General features: G+C 36.1%; 1 protein-coding gene and 1 long non-coding RNA gene across 2 annotated transcripts; one reads left to right on the top strand and one right to left on the bottom strand.

The window, feature by feature from the left end:
• Window positions 1-1930: 1930 nt before the first annotated feature.
• On the top strand, window positions 1931-19440 carry LOC125673576 (uncharacterized). The gene is made up of 5 exons (XR_008801620.1): window positions 1931-2068; window positions 7975-8090; window positions 14518-14622; window positions 18786-18915; window positions 19301-19440. It is a non-coding gene; the product is annotated as an uncharacterized LOC125673576 (long non-coding RNA).
• LOC125673556 (E3 ubiquitin-protein ligase TRIM71-like) lies at window positions 18946-21207 on the bottom strand. The gene is made up of 2 exons (XM_056159779.1): window positions 21088-21207; window positions 18946-20963 (listed from the first exon to the last, which is right to left on the bottom strand). Exon 2 carries the CDS (start codon window positions 20931-20933, stop codon window positions 19272-19274), a length of 1662 nt encoding a protein of 553 aa, XP_056015754.1. The 5' UTR covers window positions 20934-20963; window positions 21088-21207; the 3' UTR covers window positions 18946-19271.
• Between the last annotated feature and the right edge of the window lie 98 nt (window positions 21208-21305).

Below are 21305 nucleotides of genomic sequence, written 5' to 3'. Positions count from 1 at the left end.
ATTGGTGTTAAATTGAAATAAAATGAAATAATAACAATGCATAGATGCATATATTAATGCATTATATGCATATTAGATAAGAAATGACTCTGCCACATATATAAGTTACATGGATGCATCCTCATGAAGTGTACATTCAAGTTTGTTCACACAATGACTACTGAGGTCACAAGAGGAAAATGTTTTCTTGCAAGATAAATTTTCCTTTTAGGAACCACTTTAAATTCATTTTACAAATAAATATGCAAGCATCATCTTGTACTTTAATTTGTACACAACACGACTCTTGTGTTCAAGATGAGGTCACTAGGAGAAATACACAGAACTGAGATTTTTGTTTTAAAAAAGATAATGCTGCAACTCAGATGGGCATCCCCATTCACTGTAGATTACAGTTATTTCATGTTAAGATGACCCCTGAGATTAGGATGGAGTCACAAAAGAGTTGTAATTATTAGGTATGAGTAAAGCAGACATTTTTCATGAAAATCTTTTAAAGGACCAAATCATGATGAATTTCTTCTTTTTTTTTTATTATGTGTACTAGCATCTCCATGTCTTGTAGATTCATAGTTAACATTGGGATGCCTGAGTCCAGGTAGGGGAAGATGCACTATATCCACCTGTGCGATTTCGTTGTGGGGCACAGCATAAAAAATGCTTCATTTAGTGTACTATTGAAATCAAAGAATAATTGTAAAACTAATGATTTGGATCTGAACGCTGCTCAGGATGTCCACTTTTTTGTCTCGGGCTCGTAATCCTGTCTATGTCTAGCTTGTTTTGTTTTTGTACTGAGATATTTATATGTTTTTTATTATTTCGTATTGTCTATTTTATCTAGGATGTTGTCCACTAAGTTAATGGTGGGGATTGTAGCACTACCCTGCACACAGACATGGAATGGATATGCCTAGTCCATTATCAGAAGAGTGACCAGGACTGTTCGTCCCATCAGTTAAGTTTCTTGAGAAGCATTACAAGGTACAGAACTACATTATTTTAAATTAGTTTTACTTCCTGGTCACTTGGCCGTCTATCAACTTATTATTTTTAAGTAATCATTTGAGAATTTTACCGCCCCTTGGGCCCAATGGATATGAAAATGGCTGGCTCAAATTTCATGATTCATGAATATATGATAAAACACTTTTTATTAAAAACAAGTTCTTAGATTTCAAACATTCATTGTTAAACTGACTGACACATAGTATATATATTGTAACTAATAACCATGTTAACTGCTAGCAAATAATTAAGAAAAGAAAAAAATATATACACTGTATTTACTGATTGTTTGATTGATTGATGTTTTCCGCCACACTCAACAATTTTTCAGTTATCTGGTGACGCCCAGTTTTTATTGGTGGAAGAGAGATCCCAGATATAATGTAAACTGGGAAACTAAGAGACCACCGACCTTCTGAAAGTAAACTGGGAAACTTTCTCACTTACCGGCGCAAGCGGGATTCTTGAAGAAATAAATCAAGCCTTTTTGTTACATAATTTAAAGATAATATTTAAAATGAGTCTGAGCTAGGTTTTGGTTGTCACATAAAACTAACACAATAGTCAACATCATCTTCATTTTCTCATTGTCATCTAGTAAGTGACCATGTATTCAGCAAAGTTCATTCTTTGTCACCATTTTATCTATTTCATGCTTTGAGGTGACACTTTTAAGGAAGGAGTACACAGTTTGTGTTGCTGGCTGCAAGAACGACTCACCCACCCCTGAGTACATAATGTGTACAGGGGGTTATAGTACACTGTAGGTACCACTCACTCTAAACAGGGATTTCATGTAGGGACTCATTTCTTCCCAGTGTCTTGACATTCACCAGCCGGTAATATCTGTGACTCGATCAGCTCAGCCTCATTTGCATTTTCAATTTTGGCAATAACTTATCATTGAAATTTTTTAGGGACTTGTATGAATGGGCAGAAGAAATTTTCTTAACTGACTATCCCATCATTGCCTGCTGTTGGAGACTGAACACTGTATTGAGAATTGATGGGGTGTAGCAATCAGTGGGTGTTCTCATTTGCCCTGAGAAGAATCAGAGAAGTATTCATTTTTATTGTAAAAACTTTAGTTCATGTAAAGAGCATGATGGCAGATTTTACAGTTATCTCCCTTAGACTATGTGAATTATAATACAGCACTTGCTAATGATGTTATTTTACCTATTAAATGTTGTTTGAATGTTGTCAATTTGGTTTGTAGTCAAAGACATGAGTTATAGCTGCCTGTATTGTACCAGCATACATACAGTTACCTACAGAATTAACAGTAGAACTAGATTACATGTACCTTACTCTCCAGGAATGCATTTTTAGGTTACCTGAGTGATTATTGCTGTTGGTCTGCATCCATCATTGTGTTTCGTCTGTCGTGCATTACCATTTGAACATGTTATATACAGTATAATCTGTCTAAACCGGCTATGTGTGGTTCCAAAGAAATTGGCCAGTTTGCACAGAGTCCGGAGTGCAGAATGTTGACAAGAATGAGAGTTGCTTCCCTTGTATTCACTATCTATGCATACATGTACGTGTGTAATGATTGCTATAACGTTTTATTATATCACAAAAGAATTCAAAATGTAGAAATATATTAAATATCAGTGTTTTATTGTTGTGCTCATTTGAAAAAGTTTCAATTTCTATTAAACAGTTTAAAATCTGGGAATTATCCGCGCAATTTTCTGTTGGTAAATTGTCGATTTCGTCTACATCATCGCCGTTATCAAGTGCTACATTATGTACGTTCGTCAAGTTTGTTTTGTGTTCGTCTAAAATTTGTCTTTCCCAGCTTTCATTGTAAAATGTATCGCTTTCAACTGTCTCAATTTGTGAAACGGAAACTGATGTAATGCCGAGTGATCGACTGGACATGGCGAGTTGTGCTAACTAACTGCATATCATCACTGTCTGACTCGCCGTAGAGCTCTGAGATGTCCACGAGGGGAAATCCTGCTTTTGGAAAACATAACAGGATTGTTACCGATTTTGTTTCATTCAAAGAATGTATCGAATTCATCGATTAATTGAACTTTTGTGTTTTAATGTCAGTTTTCGTCTCTGTCGTTAGGGGGAGGGTGCCATTACCTCGTGCGTGGTGCTGTCATAATTGAAAAGTGCACCCCCTAAAAATCAGGTTTTATTTTAAACTGATCGCGACTCATCGCCAGTTGCACTCTTTTACTTACCTGTGGCTTCCCTTGAGACACCCTTTGTGTACACAGCGTGTGATCGACCAAATACCGACAGGTTGGTCATCGTGGGGTGGCTGGTTTGAATGTGATGATTAGAGCTAATTACGAGCAGTTGGGACCTTGTGTACACCGAATACAATTAGGGTGGTACATCAACGAGCGGCCGGTTTAAACAGGATAATTAAAGTTAATTGATAGCAGTTGGGACTGTGTAAGCCGGCCGATATACAGAATACGCAGTATCCGGAGTACAGGGAATTATTAATAAAGGATTTGTTAAAGAAATGTTAGGGACTATATTTTGTGGCCGGAATTGACAGAGCGCCGGAGTACTCAGAGGCCGGTTTGGACAAATTATACTGTACCTGTCTTTAGATGGGATGTATTATGGTACAGCAATGTCTGTATGTCTGTCTGTAGATGGGCAGTGTTATGGTGCAGAAATGTCTGTTTGTCTGTCTGTAGGTGGGACGTATTATGGTACAACAATGTCTGCATATACGTCTGAAGATGGTGTGTATTGTGGAACAACAATGTCTGTTTGTCTGTCTGTAGATGAGACGTATCATAGTACAGCAATGTCTGAATGTCTGTCTGTAGATGGGACGTATTATGGTACAGTGATGTCTGTCTGTAGATGGGACGTATTATGGTACAGCAATGTATGTATGTCTGTCTGTAGATGGGACGTATTATGGTACAGCAATGTCTGTATGTCTGCCTGTAGATTGGGTGTATTATGGTACAGCAATATCTCTATGTCAGTCTGTAGGTGGGACGTATTATGGTACAGTGATGTCTGTATGTCCGTCTTTAGATGCCAGGGATGTATTATGGAACAGCAATGTCTGTATGTCTGCCTGTAGATGAGGTGTATTATGGTATATCAATGTCTGTAGATGAAACGTATCATAGTACAGCAATGTCTGTCTGTAGATGGGACGTATTATGTTACATCAATGTCTGTATGTCTGTCTGTAGATGGGATGTATTATGGTACAGCAATGTCTGCATATCTGGAGATGTAAGATGGGAAGTATTATGTTAAATCAATGTCTGTATGTCTGTCTGTAGATAAGACGTATTATGGTATATCAATGTCTGTATGTCTGTCTGTAGACGGGGCATACAATGGTACAACAATGTCTGTTAGTCTGTTTGTAGGTGGGACGTATTATGGTACAGCAATATCTGTATGTCTGTTTTAAGGTGGCTCACTACACCCAGAAATGGTTTCTCAAGTCAGTATGAATTGGTTTAATTTTAGAAGATATGATGATATACAATAAGTATATATGCCATAAAGGCCAAAAAATATACAAATCTGGATAAAAACATGATTTTCAAAAAAATTATTTCAACACAGTCTGTTGGAATTTCCATGGGCACGAATTGTGCTCCTTTGTTAGCTGACCTGTTTCTATATTCATATGAAGCAGAATTTATTCAAAAACTTTTACGCAAGAAGAAAAAATCTCTCGCTGTGGCCTTCAATTCGACATTTAGATATATCGATGACGTTTTGTCTATTAACAATAATATCTTTCATTCATATGTCGATTTGATATATCCCTGTGAGCTCGAAATAAAGGACACCACAGAGTCGTCCACTTCTGCTTCATACTTAGATATTTTATTGAAAGTAGACATTAATGGCAAACTGACAACTCAACTGTATGACAAACAGGATGATTTCAGCTTCTCCATCATCAACTTCCCATATTTATGAAGCAATATTCCATTATCACCTGCATATGGTGTTTATATATCTCAACTAATTCGATATGCAAGAGCTTGTTCAGCATATAGTCAGTTTTTAAATCGTGGTAAGCTACTGACAAACAAGTTGATGGTACAAGGATTTCAACAGTCTCAATTGAAGTCAGCATTTCGCAAATTCTATGGTCGTTATAACGATCTAGTTCGTCAGTACAACCTCGCATTGGGTCAAATGCTGTCTGACGTGTTTCATACTGATTGTTAAGCCATTCTTGGCACACTGATTTTGCTGCGGATATCTCCGTTTACCTGATCAGGATATAGGACTCACGGCGGGAGTGACCGGTCAACAGGGGATGCTTACTCCTCCTAGGCACCTGATCCCACCTCTGGTGTGTCCAGGGGTCCGTGTTTGCCCAACTGTCTATTTTGTATTGCTTATAGGAGTTATGAGATTGATCACTGTTCGTTATCTTCACCTTGCATATGAATAAAAGCCTCTGGAGGATTTGAACTCGAGATCTGCGGTTCACCAGCCCAATGCTTTAACCACTGAGCTACGATGATAGACAAAGAAATTGATTGATACAAATAATTTCACAAAACATTTAAATCGCCATCTTGTGACTTGGTGTCACACAGAGTATATGCTTTATTGTAGTGAGCTATGCATGTATGTCTGTCTTAAGATGGGATGCATTGTCCACCATCTGAATGCTTTGTTATGATGTATGAAATGCCCTCTAATTTCAGGCATGTTAGGGTCTTTAGGGGGCTGAAATAAGGTTCCATTCCCATGCTAAAAAAGCAGGTATTTTCCCATTTTGTACTTGGAAATTCCCAAGCAATGAAAACAAATTAAAGCAGAGTAGCCTAATTGTTCATAAATTTTCACTGGCCCATAGATTACAATTTTGCCTCAGAATTGTTATGTAAACCTAATATTTTGGCCTCTGCTTATTATACCCCCCGAACGAAGTTCAGGCGGTGGGGGGTATATAGGAATCACTCTGTCTGTCCGTCAGTCTGTGCAGATTCGTGTCTGAGCCATAACTTCTTTGTTCTTTGACTCAGGCATACCATATTTGGCTCACAGGTGGATCACCATGAGACGATGTGTCAAGTACCTTCATGACCTCTATATAACCTTTACCTTGACCTCAAGGTCAAAATTAAAGGTTTTTTACAATGGATTCGTGTCCGGACCATAACTTCTTTGTTCTTTGACATAGGCATACCATATTTGACACATGAGTGTATCACCATGAGATGATGTGTCATGTACCTTCATGACCTCCATATGACTTTGACCTCAAGGTCAAAATTAAAGGATTTTACACTGGATTCGTGTCAGGGCCATGACTTTTTCTTTGTTCTTTGACATAGGCATACCATATTTGAAACATGAGTGTATCACCATGAGACGATGTGTCATGTACCTTCATGATCTCCATATGACCTTGACCTCAAGGTCAAAATTAAAGGTTTTTACAATGAATTCTTCTCAGGGCCATGACTTCTTTGTTCTTTGACATAGGCATACCATATTTGACACATGAGTGTATCACCATGAGACAATGTGTCATGTACCTTCATGACCTCCATATGACCTTGACCCCAAGGTCAAAATTAAAGGTTTTTACAATGGATGCGTGTCAGGGCCATGAATTCTTTGTTCTTTGACATAGGCATACCATATTTGACACATGAGTGTATCACCATGAGACGATGTGCCGAGTACCTTCATGACCTCTATATGACCTTGAATTCTGACCTCAACGTCAAAATTGATTATAGGGTTTTGACATAGTCATACCATAAAACATGGGTGTATCACCATGAGAATATGTGTCATGTACATTCATGACCTCTTCTTGACCTTTGATGTTAAGGTCAAAATTATAGGTTTATGCCATGGATTTGTGTTTGGACTATATCTTCCATTTTCTTCTACAAAGGCATGCCATATTTTTACACTCAGGAAAGAGGTAATTTATACCTATTAAAAACATCCTTTGGGAGATTGGGGTAAGCAGGGGTATTCTTAGTGAGCATTGCTCACAGTACCTCTTGTTTGAATGAGGTAAGCTTTGACCAAATTGAAATTCAGAAAGATTCCAGTTCTACCTTAATTGACTCTGGATTGGTTTTATCTCCCTACTTCTTTGTGTGAAACATTTCTCCCAAGTTGAACCAAATACCATTATTTTATGCCATCAGGGGGCATATTGTTTTTGTCCTATCTGTCGATCATTCTGTAATTCTGTCTGAAACTTTAACTTTGCTAATAACTTTCGAACATTAAGAGCTAGAGCTTTGATATTTCATATGAGTATTTCCTGTGACAAGACCCTTCCGTGGGTACCAACATTTTTTACCCTGTGACCTTGGAGTTTGAACTACCCTTTGAAAACTTTAACCTTGTCAATAACTTTTGAAAAGTAAGTGCTGGAGCTTTCATATTTTACATGAGTATTCCTTGTGACAAGACCTTTCTGTGGGTACTAAAACTTTTGACCTTGACATTTGACCTACTTTTTAAAAAATTAACATTGGTCATACATGTAACTTCTAAATGGTAAATATTAGAGCTTTCATATTGCACATGAGCATTTCTTGTGACAAAATCTTTCTACTGGTACCAAGATATTCGTCTGTGTGACCTTGGCCATCTTCGGAATTGGCCATTATTGGGGGCATTTGTGTTTCACAAACACATCTTGTTCCCAATTGGAAAGGCCCAGGCTCTTTAAATGAAGACCTTAAAAACAGAATTTTAAAATGTAAAATCCATTGCCCTTTTGTCAGGGTCAGGCTCCAAAACAGGGTCAATATAGGAAAATTAGTATTGCCTTTGTATCCTTATTGTTACATATAACCAATGCTCAGGTGACCAATAAGGCCAGTGAGTCTCCTGTTTAGAAGATAACAAGCTGGCTTCTTTTGACAAAATTCATGAGGATTTTAATTTGTTCAAACTTTTATTTACCTGTGTGATTTCTGGTCATTCCAGCACTCATTGTCACTGGTTTTTCAGCTCCCTGGGCCTCATGAGATGGTGACACCCTGCAGTAGGAGCAGTTCCTACCAGTATCTTTTAAAAGCAGACATAAGTTCTCATAGCATCTGATCCATTTCTGGAGACAAACTTTGGTATGGAGCTGGTAAAATTTCTATCTTTTTTTTTTAGCTTGTTTGAGCTATAAGCTCAGTGGGCTTTTCTGATCACCCATTGTCTGTTGTATATCTGTCTGTCCATCTGTCATTAAACTTATTTTCAACTTCTCTACAATCACATAGCCCAATTTCAACCAAAATTAGTATTGTTAAAGGATTAAAAATCGTTTAACTGTCTCATTCTCAGTTAATGTGTGCATTACTGTTGCCAACGTTTATTTTGATCATGCATAATGCTTCATGAAATGTTATTATTTGATAGGTAAACAATATGAAATGGTAAGGACTTCCGGTATGTACAAAAATGAAACGTACGTTACTGTCACCAGAGCAGATATATTTTATTTCAGTATCAGTGATATAAAATTTACGCATAACAGCATTATGTTTGCTTTTTAAATAAAGTTAGATAGTTTGAATGAGACAAAAAATAAGAAGTTTTATCGTGTATTTTTCAATTTAATTTTGGTAAATGAATGATCTTCTAAAGTCATGTCGCCGATCCATAGGTTTCAACATTTAAGATAATATAGTCTTTAATTTTCCACCTACATATTAGTTTTCTTCACTAATAATGGGAGTTTTACAACTCTAAAAATGTAAATAATAAAGATAGTTTTTTAGTATATATGATAAAAGTATATACATGTGATACTTTTTATTGACATAATCTGAATTTTAATATCGTGTTCTCTTAGCGTATGGATAAGAATGAAACGTTCGTTACCTCATGTTTTTAATGAGAGTTTTGAATAAAGACGAATAGAGCATTACTATGAATTTACAGTAAGTGTGAACAATTCAACTTCTCAAGTTCATTTGCCGTCCCGCATAGTTGATTTCAAAACAAATCTGTCATTGATGACGCATCAAGGAAAGAACAATCACTGCGATTGGACCAATATTCAAAGGGGTGGGAATAAAAATAATTTTAGATGGGCACACGTGTCTTTACACTAGCGTGTCATTATGTAATCTTTTAGCACGATGGAAGAGACTCTGCGAAAAGGGAAAACCAATACCAACGAAAACGATGACGTTGATTTTAAAATTACATGCCGAGGGTTTATTTTATGGTAAAATCAGTAAGAAATTAGGCGTCGCAAAGGCCACGTTATAAAATTGTCAATCATGGGAACTCTTGCACTGAAAGTGTCGCCAACGAAGCTCACACCGGATGTACTTCTGTTTATCAAGTATGAAATTTAAAAAGAAATCGAGTGTTTATAATAGAGAAATCGGAAAAATTTATTAAGAAGAAATATTTGTACCCCTGACAATATACCATAGGTGTCTTTAATTTGTAGAGCTGTGAGAATTTTTTGGGGGAATGACTTTCAAGAAACCGCAAACAAAATCCAAGAGAAGCATATTTCGTCTGGACACGGGCTCGTCACGAAATTTTTGTCTTTTTAAAAATTTTACATCGTCTATTCTATATATACAAATAATTTTAAATATAGAATAGAGAGGGTCAATTCGTGGCGAGCCCCTCTGGTCTGAACATGAACGAAATGTTAAAAACTTCTTTGCTATTGATTTTATTGCATTATAGAAGGCGCGTCTAATGCTAACGAAATGCTGAATTTCTTTAATAATGTGTTACAGGAGAGAGATGGTTTGAGCAATTTAGTTTTTGCTAGAATTCAGAACTTGCAGTTGTTCATTCAATTAACAGTATCTAGCGATGGTTACTTCCGAATTTCTTACGAAAATATGGGTATATAATATATAACAGTAAATGACATCAAAGCATCCAATTGCCGTGTGTTGAAAATAAATGTTTTCTCCAAGTAGAATATCTATTGATCTTATTACTTAACCTGACAAATTATTTTAGGGGCGAGATCAAATGTTCAATGTTTTAGAAAACTGAGTTCATATATAGTTCTCACAACACACACACACCCCCCAAATACAAAACTAAATATGAAGTATGTTGAAACTAGTCGATTAATAAGTGTAACAAATGAAAGTGTACATTGAAACTATTAAATATTTATTAAAATGTATTATTATGTGGTTTTAAAGTCAGTTGTCTTTTTTTTCCACTAAAGTGTAATTGATGTCGGATTACAGAAACTTGTGAGTTTTTACCCCCTCTTCCCCCTAACTATTTCAATTTAGAAATTTTTCCGACATCGATCTTTTGATCTCGCCCTTATCCAATGCTTTGTAAGATTTCGAAAATATCCTCTGAGAGATTTATTTAAAAATAACGATATGGAAACTGCGAATGTGAAAGAGACAACAAAACAAAACGGACAAAATCGCCTAGAGAAACATGTACTGACATTTCTGATCACTTAAAACTGACAAGTACATGTATCTACAGGAATTTAAGGGAGTAACCTTTCAATTTTTATTGGGATTTAGAGGCATCTGCAGATCCTGCCTTTTCCCGCAGTATTTTCGATCCCGTCTTTTATTTTTTCAATATTCAACACTATTTGAATTCTGGGATATTGCTATCCTGCCTTTTCTTTACATATCGGAGCCCGCCTATTTCATCCTGTATCCCGCCTTTTTATTTCAAATTCCTTTCATGCCCCTCCCATACCTATTGATACTGCAGTGAATTATATTAGCATGACACGTTTATTCCTCTTTAAAAGATAAAATTTATAAGGTATTTGATAAAAGTTATATCTTCTAAAGTTTACGAGATATCTTATATCTTTTATTAGACATCTTATCTTTTTTTCTTTATAAGATATCCCATTACTTTTATACATGTAGATATCTAGTATATATAAGATAAACTTTACAAGACATTTTATTAACGTAATCTCAAATCCCCTTTGTCAAATCAAAACCGATATTGAATCTCACGCTACGTACGGTGTAACTTACATTGAAATCAAATAGTGAAACTTACACGTGTTAAGCACGAGATAATATAATGCCAAATACTTGGGAACGCCTACCTATAATTTAACCGACCTATCAAAAGCGCTCTTTAAAATAACTCGGGGACTTTCCAATGAACTATCTGGAGCATGTCATGAACTTGCCAATATGTGTCGTTCACACTTACTGTAAAACCACAGTAATAGAAAAAGACTCCATCCACCCTGATTTAAGAATATAAAGTTTTATGAATTTTGTTATTGTGACCATAGTAAAGACTGACTCTCTCCTCTCCCTACTTGGAATTTTTGTTGAGACAGTCATTGTAGTGTAGAAAATCCCCGCCCAAACGAGTTCGGATTTTGAAAATCGATTTTTTTTATTTTTTAGTTTCTTTCTCTTTTTAGCTCACCTGAGCCAAGTGAGCTTTTCTGATCAAAATTTGTCCGCTGTCTGTAGTCGGCGGTGGCAGCATCGTCTTCGTAAACTTTTCACATTTTCATCTTCTTCTCAAAAACCACTGGGCCAAAGTTGACCAAAAGCATCCTGGGGTAAAGGTTTTCAAGTTTGTTCAAATAAAGGGCCATGCCTCCTTCAAAGGGGAGATAATCACAAAAATGCAAAAATAGGGTGGGGTCATTTAAAAATCTTCTTTCCAAGAACCAATGAGCCAGAAGAGCTGAAATTCATATGAAAGTTTCCTGACATAGTGCAGATTCAAGTTTGTTCAAATCATGGCCCCCGGGGGTAGATTGGGGCCACAGTAGGGGATCAAAGGTTTACATAGAAATATATAGGGAAAATCTTCTTCTCAAGAACCAATGAGCCAGATGAGCTGAAATTCATATGAAAGCTTCCTGACATAGTGCAGATTCAAGTTTGTTCAATTCATGGCCCCAGGGGGTAGAAATGATGAAACCTCTATAAGTCATGGTTTTAAAGATAGGTCCAATTTATCTCAAATGTCAATATGCAAATAAAATAATTAAAAGACTTGACACCAATTATCTTCTCGTATTATTTTTATTTCGTCGATGAATTGATGTTTAACTGTCACATAAATTCCGTAAATATGGAAGCGCAATACAATCAAAGGGAGATAAGTCGATTAATATAACCGGTAAAGGACTATAGATATGACAAGCTACAAAAACTGGTCCCCATTTTCCTTGAATATTACACATGTGTAAAACTTACAATTAATGGATCAAATCTTCTAATTTTTATCCTATCTTGCTGTAACAAGATTTTTTTTGGTCCAATTTTTTTTTATTTTCAAGCATTTGTATTGAGTTTTTTTTACTATGAACAAGAACGTAAACCACGACGATATCTGGACAATGAGTTGTCTGAATACATGATATTTTTCTGTATTAAAATTTTTATGTCTTAAAATGCTGAGAAAGGTCACCGAAGCTAGTTTTTGCTGTATCATTTTAGATATAAACATAAGGCAAAAATTTTCGTGGTTTGTAATCTTGCTCAAGGCGGGTGTGACCAGTTGACAGGAGATGCTTACTCCTCCTAAGGCACCTGATCCCACCTCTGTTGTGTACAGGGGACCGTGTTTGCCCAACTATCTATTTTGTATTGCTAATTGTAGGAGTTATGAGATTGATCACTGTCCGTTATCTTTGCCATCTTATTCTCCAGAACCACTAGGCCAATTTCAACCAAACCTGGCACAAATGGTTCAAGTTTGTTCAAATGAAGTACCACACCCTTCTCCAAGGGGAGATAATAGCGAAATAGTGCAAATACATTGATGACTTTTGAAAATCATCTTCTCCATAGAAACAATTGGCCAATTTCAGCCAATCATGGCACAAAGCATCCTTGGGTAAAGGGAATTAAAGTTTATTCAAATGAAGGGCCATGCCCCCTTCAAAAGTAAGATAATCACAAAACTGCAAAAATAGGTTGGGGTTGTTTAAAAATGTTCTTTTCAGGAACCACTGGGACAGAAGAGCTGAAATTTACATGAAAGCTTTCTGACATAGTACAAATTTAAGTTTGTTAAAACCATGCCCCAGGGGTTCGTTAGGGCCACAATAGGGGATCAAACTTTTACATTCAAATGTATAGGTAAAATCTTCTTCTCAAGAACCACTGTGCCAGGAAAATACAAATTTACATGAACGCTTCAGTGTGCAGGTTCAAGTTTGTTAAAATTATGACGCCCGAGTTTAGGATAGGGCCATAATAGGGGATCAAAGTTTTACATATATAAATATACATTTATAGGGAAAATCTTTTAAAAATCGTCGTCTTAAAAATCACTGAGCCAAAAAAGTTTGCATTTACCAGAAAGCTTCCTGACATCGTTGAAATTCAAATGTTTTAAATTTTGTCCCCAGGAGAAGGGTGGAGTCACAATAAGGGATCAAAGTTTTATATTACAAATATAAAGGGGAAATCTTTTAAAAATCTTTTTCTCAATAACCATTGGGCCAAAGAAGTTTACATTTACACGAAAGCTTTCTGACATAGTGCAGATTCAAGTTTATAAAATTCATGGACCCTAGAGGTAGGATGGGACCACAATAGGGATCAAAGTTTTACATGTGAACAGATGGGGGAAATCCTTATATTCTCAGGATAGGAAAACTATTTTCTGAACTTTACGTTTGGAGGTGATGGGGTGGAGAACTATTTTCTGAACTTTACATTGGGAGGTCACTCATGAGGGGGTGGAGAACTATTTTCTGAAATTTACGTTGGAAGGTGAGGGATGAGAATTATTTTCAGTTTTTCTGAAATTTACGTTGGGAGGTGAGGGGTGAGAAACTTTTCATTGATGTTGTATAGGACTTGATGTATACAGTGATTAGATATTGCATTATGAGTGTTTTTAAATTGAGGTTTGGTCTCAATTTGTTAAATTCAAAATTATTACATGGATCTTTTGTAGACATTCTTGTTGTAATAGCATAATACATGTATAATTGTGGGAAGAAATCATTTTGGTTACCTAGTACTTAAGGTAACTCCATACTCGCAGTTTTATCTGATAAAGGTTTAAAATGTGTATTTATTTCCATTCATTAGAGTTAAATCTAACAAATTATCAAATAAAATAAATAGGTCATCACACTTTTTAAGATGTAAGACGTACATAAACAGAATCGTATATCACCGTCAGAAAATTGCAATTTTCCTTGAACAGTGTTATTAAAATTCCATACAAACTGGTTATGACAATATAGTAGCATTCATAACAATTACATGAAACTGTATCTTCGCAAAAATATACAAAATGTCTGTAAAAAATAAAGGAAATTATCGCATAATAGACTTGATAAAGAAATCAATAGAAACCGAGTTATTGCCCTTGGATTCAATATTTTGAAACGTATCATTGATTATTCATCTATAACTTAAGACTTTTGAAATATTTTATTTTTAACAAGATTTTTTACAATAACCATAGGAAAAGACTCAAACAAAATTTATGTTCCTATCATGCATAAATCTAAACAAATCATTGATTTTGCAAAATCTGATGACATCACAGGAGGGTGGAATTACTTTAATGTTAAAATCAATTTTACAGGGTAGCAGTTACTTGAGATGTCCGGCTGATTGATGAGGATAATTTCCCTGAGACTCTTAACATTTTGTAGGACATGGACAGCTATATTACTGTAGAAAATGTCAGGTTTGTTAATGAAATTATGTAAAATGTTTTATGCCTCATTCATGCAATGACTGGGGCATATAGTGTTAACCCTTTTAGCCCACATTAGCTGAAAGCTAAAGTGAGCTATTCTGATCACATTTTGTCCATGCAGCATCAGTCTTTTCGTCTCTTCATAAACTTTTAACATTTTCAACTTCTTCTCAAGCACCACAGGGCTAATATCAGCCAAATTTGTCTCAAAGCATGCTTGGGTAAAGAGGATTCAAGTTTGGGCAAAATAGAGGACCATACTCCATCCAAAGGGGAGGTAATAAAAAAAATAGGGTGAAGTCATTTAAAAATCTTCTCAAGAACCGCTAGGCCAGAGAAGTTGAAATTTATATAAATGCTCCCTGACAGTGTAGATTCAAGTTAAAGAAAACAGTGTAGTCAACAACCATGTGTAATTAACTCTCTGCATTAAGTGTGGACATTTTATTAACACACGAGTCTTCTTCTACTAATCGACTAAATTTGATTTTAACATGTTATTTTCCAGATGTTTTAACAAAAGAATTGGGCACAAGTTCCTAAATATTAGAATGTCCTCTCCGTCTCAAGAATTCAACATGAATTAAGTGATTGGTCATATAGAATTGTTCAAAGGTCTCTTGGATTTAGTAAAATGAAAGATCTCTTATTTACCATTTAAAAGTTAATCAGCAAGTTGAAGTTTCAATAAAGGTTTTGCAGCTGGAGTGAATCTTCAAGGTCAAGGTCACAGTATCAAATCTCATTTTATCAAAGAGTTTTGTGATAAAGAATCTGATATACAAAATATAAAAGCCCAAGCTTAAATATTTCCGGAGATATGACCTTGATGAGGTTTTCTTAAAAGTTGGTCAAACTCCAAAGCCAATGTCACAAGTAAAAACTTTGATAGCTAAGGCCAATTTTTTTTTTAAATTGGTTTACGGATTTCAAACTTTTCAAATCCGTTCGGAGGAGGTAAAAAAAGAAAGTTCAAATTACAAAGTGCTAAAAATAAAAATGAACTTGATTTGAGGTCAATGTTTTATTATCAACTTTAATATTCTCTTCACTGTCAACTTAAAGACAGTGGTACATAGCGACTATTGTGCATCTTGGCAACAATGCTGTTTCCTTCAAAAATGTTATTTGTTTATTAAATTAACTTTCTATCATTATCATTATCCATTGTTTACCGTTTAGTTATGTAAATCCCAAAATAAAAGAACCACATCGTTTTTCCATTCAAAAGATGGCATCCATGATGTATATAGGGACGCACTAATCACCTGAAGTACTAAAATCCTGACTGACCTTACCAAGCATATATTTTGTCTAAAAATTTACTTTTAAGTTTTAAAGTCTTATTTATGAAGTCAAGTAAAGTTATAGATAAAATTCATGAACCCTGTAAACATTTATTCAAACATTGTGAATTTTATATAGGTCAGATCAATTTATTGTTGGTAGTCAACAAATTTTATACAATGAATGAATTCAAGGCCATCATTAAAAATATTTTGTTTGATGTACTCCGACCCACATTTTTCAAGGTGGGTAGGTAGGTAGATATTTTTTTTTTTTTTTTTTGCAGTATCGAAAAAATTGATTATTGTCATAAAAACGCAGACTTAGAAATGTATTGATGTTTTCATTACACATTGGACAAGACAGATTTAATGATTATTGCTATAAAACATTCATCAGAGAATATAAACCTTTAAAATGAAACAATGTCTATTTCCCTGGAAACCAAATTAAAAAAAAAATTAAAAGTACTGAAAAAAATGATTGGGTGGGGGCGACTTTCACGGGTTGGTCGGAGTACATCAAACAAATCAATTTTTATTTTTGGCCCAATAATGTTAAATATGTCTTCAACCTCCCTCAATATATGAAGAATTACACATATAAGAAATATTCTTCATAATTAATATGTGACATATTAATTATGAAGAATATTTCTTTAAAATTCATTAATAAGAATTTAAATGTGTATCATCGGCAAAATGTATGCATGGTAAGGTCAGGTAGGGTTATACTTGTTTGGGTGATTAGTGCAACCCAACATACATCATGGATGCCATCTGAAAACAAGTGTTTTTATTTTGGGATTTACATATCTAAATGGTATGCAATACATAACTCGTGCTAATTAGAAGTTAGTTTCATAAACAGATAACTTATTGAAAGCAAAAAGCATTGTTACTAAGGTGCAGAATAATTGTTAGCACCGGCTAAAGTTGACTGATATTCCACACATGACACATGAATATTGGTGACTGTCCTGAGATTTCGACGGAGGTGTCTGTCCAAATATTCAGTCCAGCAGAATCTATTTTCTTTTCTTTCTGTCTCTTTTTTTGTGAAAAGGAAAAATTACAGTGTCGGAAATATAAAAAGGAGTGAAAAACCATTTTTTCCCCCCCAACATCCCAAAAAATCAGTGTGGCGGATCCGTAAACCAACTCAATAAAAAAAAAAAAAGGCCTAAAAAGTTATGTCACAAGAAATGCACACATGAAAAATGAATGACCCATCACTTACAATTCAAAATTGATGAGCAGCAAGGTTCAAGTTTCACCTGAAGTTTTGAAATATAAGTCAAACTTTAAGATCAAGATTGCAAAGACAATGGTGTAAAATGAAAGGTTCTGTCAGAAGGAATCTATATTCAAACTCTAAAGACCGTACTTTAAATAGTTCAGGAGACACTGTCTAAGTTTGGGTTTCTTTAAGAAACTCAAACGCTAAGGTTTAGGTCACAAGGTTGAAATCTCTGGTAATATCAGGAAGGTCTTTTTACATAGAATGCCGATACATGAAATATGAGAGCCATATGACTCACAATTCAAAAGTTAGTACCTATGTTAAAGTAGGGGGCAGACATACAGGACAATATGCCTCCCCAGATATAGTCACAGGCATATAAAACACTTGAATCCACACACCTGCTACACTTGAAAATGATTTGTTTAAGTGAATTACCTGCACTATCTAAACGTGTTTGCATATTAACATGACTAATCATGACCCTGTTGTTTTTGAGATGAAGAATTTCAAAAACATTTCCCTATACATCCCCTTAAAAATTTGCGTCCATTATTGTGGTTCACCCCCACCCTTCCCCCCCCGAGGACCACATTTTGAACAAACTTGAATCTGCACTAACTGGGGATGCTTGTATATTGATATGATTAATTATGACCTTCTCGTTCTTTATATGTCCATGTAAAACTTTGACCCCCTGATGAGGTCCTACCCAAACCCAAGGAGGCCATGGTTTTAACAAACTTGTATCTATACTATATCAGGAAACTTTTACATCAATCTCCATTTTTCTGGCCCAATGGTTCTTGAGAGGATTTTTAAATAACCCATCCTATTTTGCCTTTTTTTGATTATTTTCTCTTTGACCCTTCATTTGAACAAAAGGTTTCGCCGTGGTGGTCTAGAGATTAGAGCGCACGCCCTGCATGTGGAAGTCCGGGGCTCGAATCCTGGCCACGACAGATTTAAGTCGTTAAAACAGTGACAGCTCCATCGTCAAACACTCGACATCAGATGTGAATGTCACGGGTCCTTGGAGATGACCTTAAAAATGGATGTCCCGTGTCACAGTAGGTGTGGCACGCTAAAGAATTCTCATTGCTCAATGGCCGTAAGCGCTGTGTATAGGTCTAAATTTAAATGTTCAACAAGATACAATCAATCATTTGAACAAATATGAATTCTCTTTACTTAAGCATGAATGGTACCAGTTTGGATTGGAATTGGTTAAGTGGTTGTGGAGAAGATGATAATGTAAAAAGTCAATAACAACAGATAAATTTCAATTGGAAAAGCTCACTTTGTATTGTGGATATTGGCCTGGATAGTTTTGTGTGTTTAGAACACCTAACTATTACATATGTAATACAGGGGTGTCAGGTTTGATTCCCGGTCCAGTCAAACCATGGATATTGGTTTGGATAGCTCAGTGGTTAGAGCACCTGACTAGTAATACAGGGGTCTGGGGTCCAATATCTGGTCCAGTCATATCATGGGAATGAAGGGCCTTGGATTCGATTCCCGGTTCAGCCATATCTTCTTTTCCTTCCCATTACATTGACATATCACAGACTATCCTTGACAATTCAGTTTGATATGATTACACTTTGTTTATTTTGTAGGACGGTGGAGATTTAGATAAGTGGTGTGATGTTATTGATGGTAAACAGAAGACTGTGACCTTGAATCTGAAGATCTGTGATGAAGACTGGACGTTTGGGGTCACTCTCTGTTACAGTACTACAAATCTAAGTAAGTACTCAGTAATAATGTAAGACTGAACTCTGTATCATGTTTATCTAATATATACATTGGAAATTCAAACACATATTGAATTAATTCACAAACAAAATAATGTTCTGTTAAACTCACAAACACAAGTACATGTTACACATCACAAACAGAGGACTGTAATGTACACAGGGCTGTAATGTACACAGGACTGTAATTAACACGGAGCTGTAATTAACACAGGGCTGTAATTAACAAGCTGATGTAATTAACAGGAATTAACACAGTTATGTAAATTACACTGTGTTGAGCAGTGTAATTAACACTGTAGAGCTGTGTAATTAACACTGTGTAGAGATGTGTAATTAACACTGTGTTTATAGATATTGGATTTTCTTCACTTTAGCAGTGTTACGCTCAGCCACAAAGAGGTTGTCTCTGATGTCCACACATAAACCTAATGGAAGCTCTAAATCACAGTGAATGTAACGGAGGAACTGTCCGTCCTGATCTAGGATGTGGATACGGTGATTGTCACAGTCTGCTGTCAGGATGTGACTCTGGCTGTCTGTAGTGATGCCGACTGGATCAAATGATTGCTTGGTATTAGAGGGATGACCAGTGTATCTAAATCGGAGTTTTCCTGACTGATTGACCACCACTACTGCTCTAGCTCCACAGTCAGCCACACAGATATCCAGGTTCCTGTTCTCACTGAGGTATTTAATGTCACCAGATTTATAGAGAGGACATCCCTGATCATCAAACTGAATGCTTTGTGTCTCTGTGGAGCCGTAGTAACGCACGACTTTGGATTGTTTGACATCGTCACTGATCATGGTAACCAGGAGATCGTTACCCGCGGTACAGCAGACATAGAGAGGTCTCCACCCCTGTAGTGTGATCACGGTCTGTATCTGTTTATTCTTAATTAAGTTTATAGTTTTAGTTTTATAGTCAGTATAAACAAGATCTCCGTCCCGTGTCACTGCTATGTCTGTTGGCCAGTTCCCTGACTTGGTTTGTATTGATGTCAGTAGTTTACTCTGGAGGTTGAGCAGCTTCACGGTTTTGTTATACCCGCGTGTCCAGACTTCATCTTCACTCGGACAGCTAACACTGTATAGTCCGTATCTATCATACCCAGTGTCTATGGTGGCGGTGACGCGCGGCTCATCAAGCAGTGGTTTGACTGGAGGAGACGATACAGCTTCTGCTGACTTCATTGTGTCGCCATGTTCTGTGTTAATGGATAATGGCGACAGAGAACCAAACATTTCATTGAGCTGATCTTTGTTTATTTTCTGAGGAGAGAAACTCGGTAATGTGACTCGGACTTTAGGCGGTAATGTTCTAAATTCGGAATTTCTAGATTTGTAAGTAGAGGTTAAGGAGACGTCATTTGATTTTAGGATTGATTTCAAGTCGGACATGATCTGTTTGAGTTCCGCCATTTTCTGTGTGATTTCTTCTGTGTTTTTATTCAGCGCGTCCAGATGTTTAGTTTTCATCTCCGCAATGGCGGATTTCCGTCGGTTGACAATGGCGGTGATCTCCCGGTGTAGGATTTCTCCTTGTTCATCGGCATCTGTCGCCAGTTTCCCGTATTTCTTTTCTATTTCGACTTTCTCAGTTTCGACATCAGACGCCATTCCTTCATATCGGGGGTAAATTCTGGTCTCGAGTTCTTCTAGATCTTTTTGTAAACTTTCTGTTTTAGCGCTGAGTTTTTCCAGAATATCTGATATTTCGTGACCTTTGTGTTTTCCTGAAGTGACGCAGGTAGAACAGACAGGAATGTTGCATTTTTCACAGTAAAATTCACAGTGTTTAACGGCGTGGTCTGGGCATTTGTGGTAGTTAGTAGACTTTCTGTGTAAAAAGGGCACGACTTTGTGTCTTTTAGACGAGTCTGAGAGATGCTTTACTGCACAGTTAACACAGAGATTTATATTACAAAGTTCACAGTGACTCTGTAGGGGGACAGTTTCACAGAGGTCACACAGTAGGACTTCCTGAGCACTGCGCCGGGGATGCATTTCTGATGCCGGGATCACACGAGAAGCTTACTGTTAAATAAATAAAAACGGAATTTCATTTAAAGATGTTGACAGATTAAAACAATTAACGAAATAGAATTATAGTATGATATAAAACACAGCGGTCATTACTATAATAATAATTCAGTCTCACCTTAAAATCCAACATGGCCTCCCTGTTCTTTCGACCTTCCGTCTAGTCCTGAGAATTAAATACCTGTGCGGCGTGTCAGCCTGTATACACTATCTACGTGTTATCGCTTGAGTAAATACACAGTTTTAAAGTTTGCTTTGACCTAGTTTATGTTGGGTAGTTTTGCCAACATTTACGTCAGACGTTAAGCTTTCCTTGATTAAAAAATTCGAATCTGC

Source organism: Ostrea edulis, chromosome 3 (assembly GCF_947568905.1).
Source record: "Ostrea edulis chromosome 3, xbOstEdul1.1, whole genome shotgun sequence".
Taxonomy (NCBI): domain Eukaryota; kingdom Metazoa; phylum Mollusca; class Bivalvia; order Ostreida; family Ostreidae; genus Ostrea; species Ostrea edulis.
The sequence above is the reverse complement of the archived record's forward strand: the minus strand, read 5'-3'. Positions and strand labels throughout refer to the sequence as shown.

Bases quoted from the DNA above. Each gene is read 5' to 3' on its own strand.
- LOC125673556 (XM_056159779.1), bottom strand. From the start codon at position 20,933: ATGCATCCCCGGCGCAGTGCTCAGGAAGTCCTACTGTGTGACCTCTGT.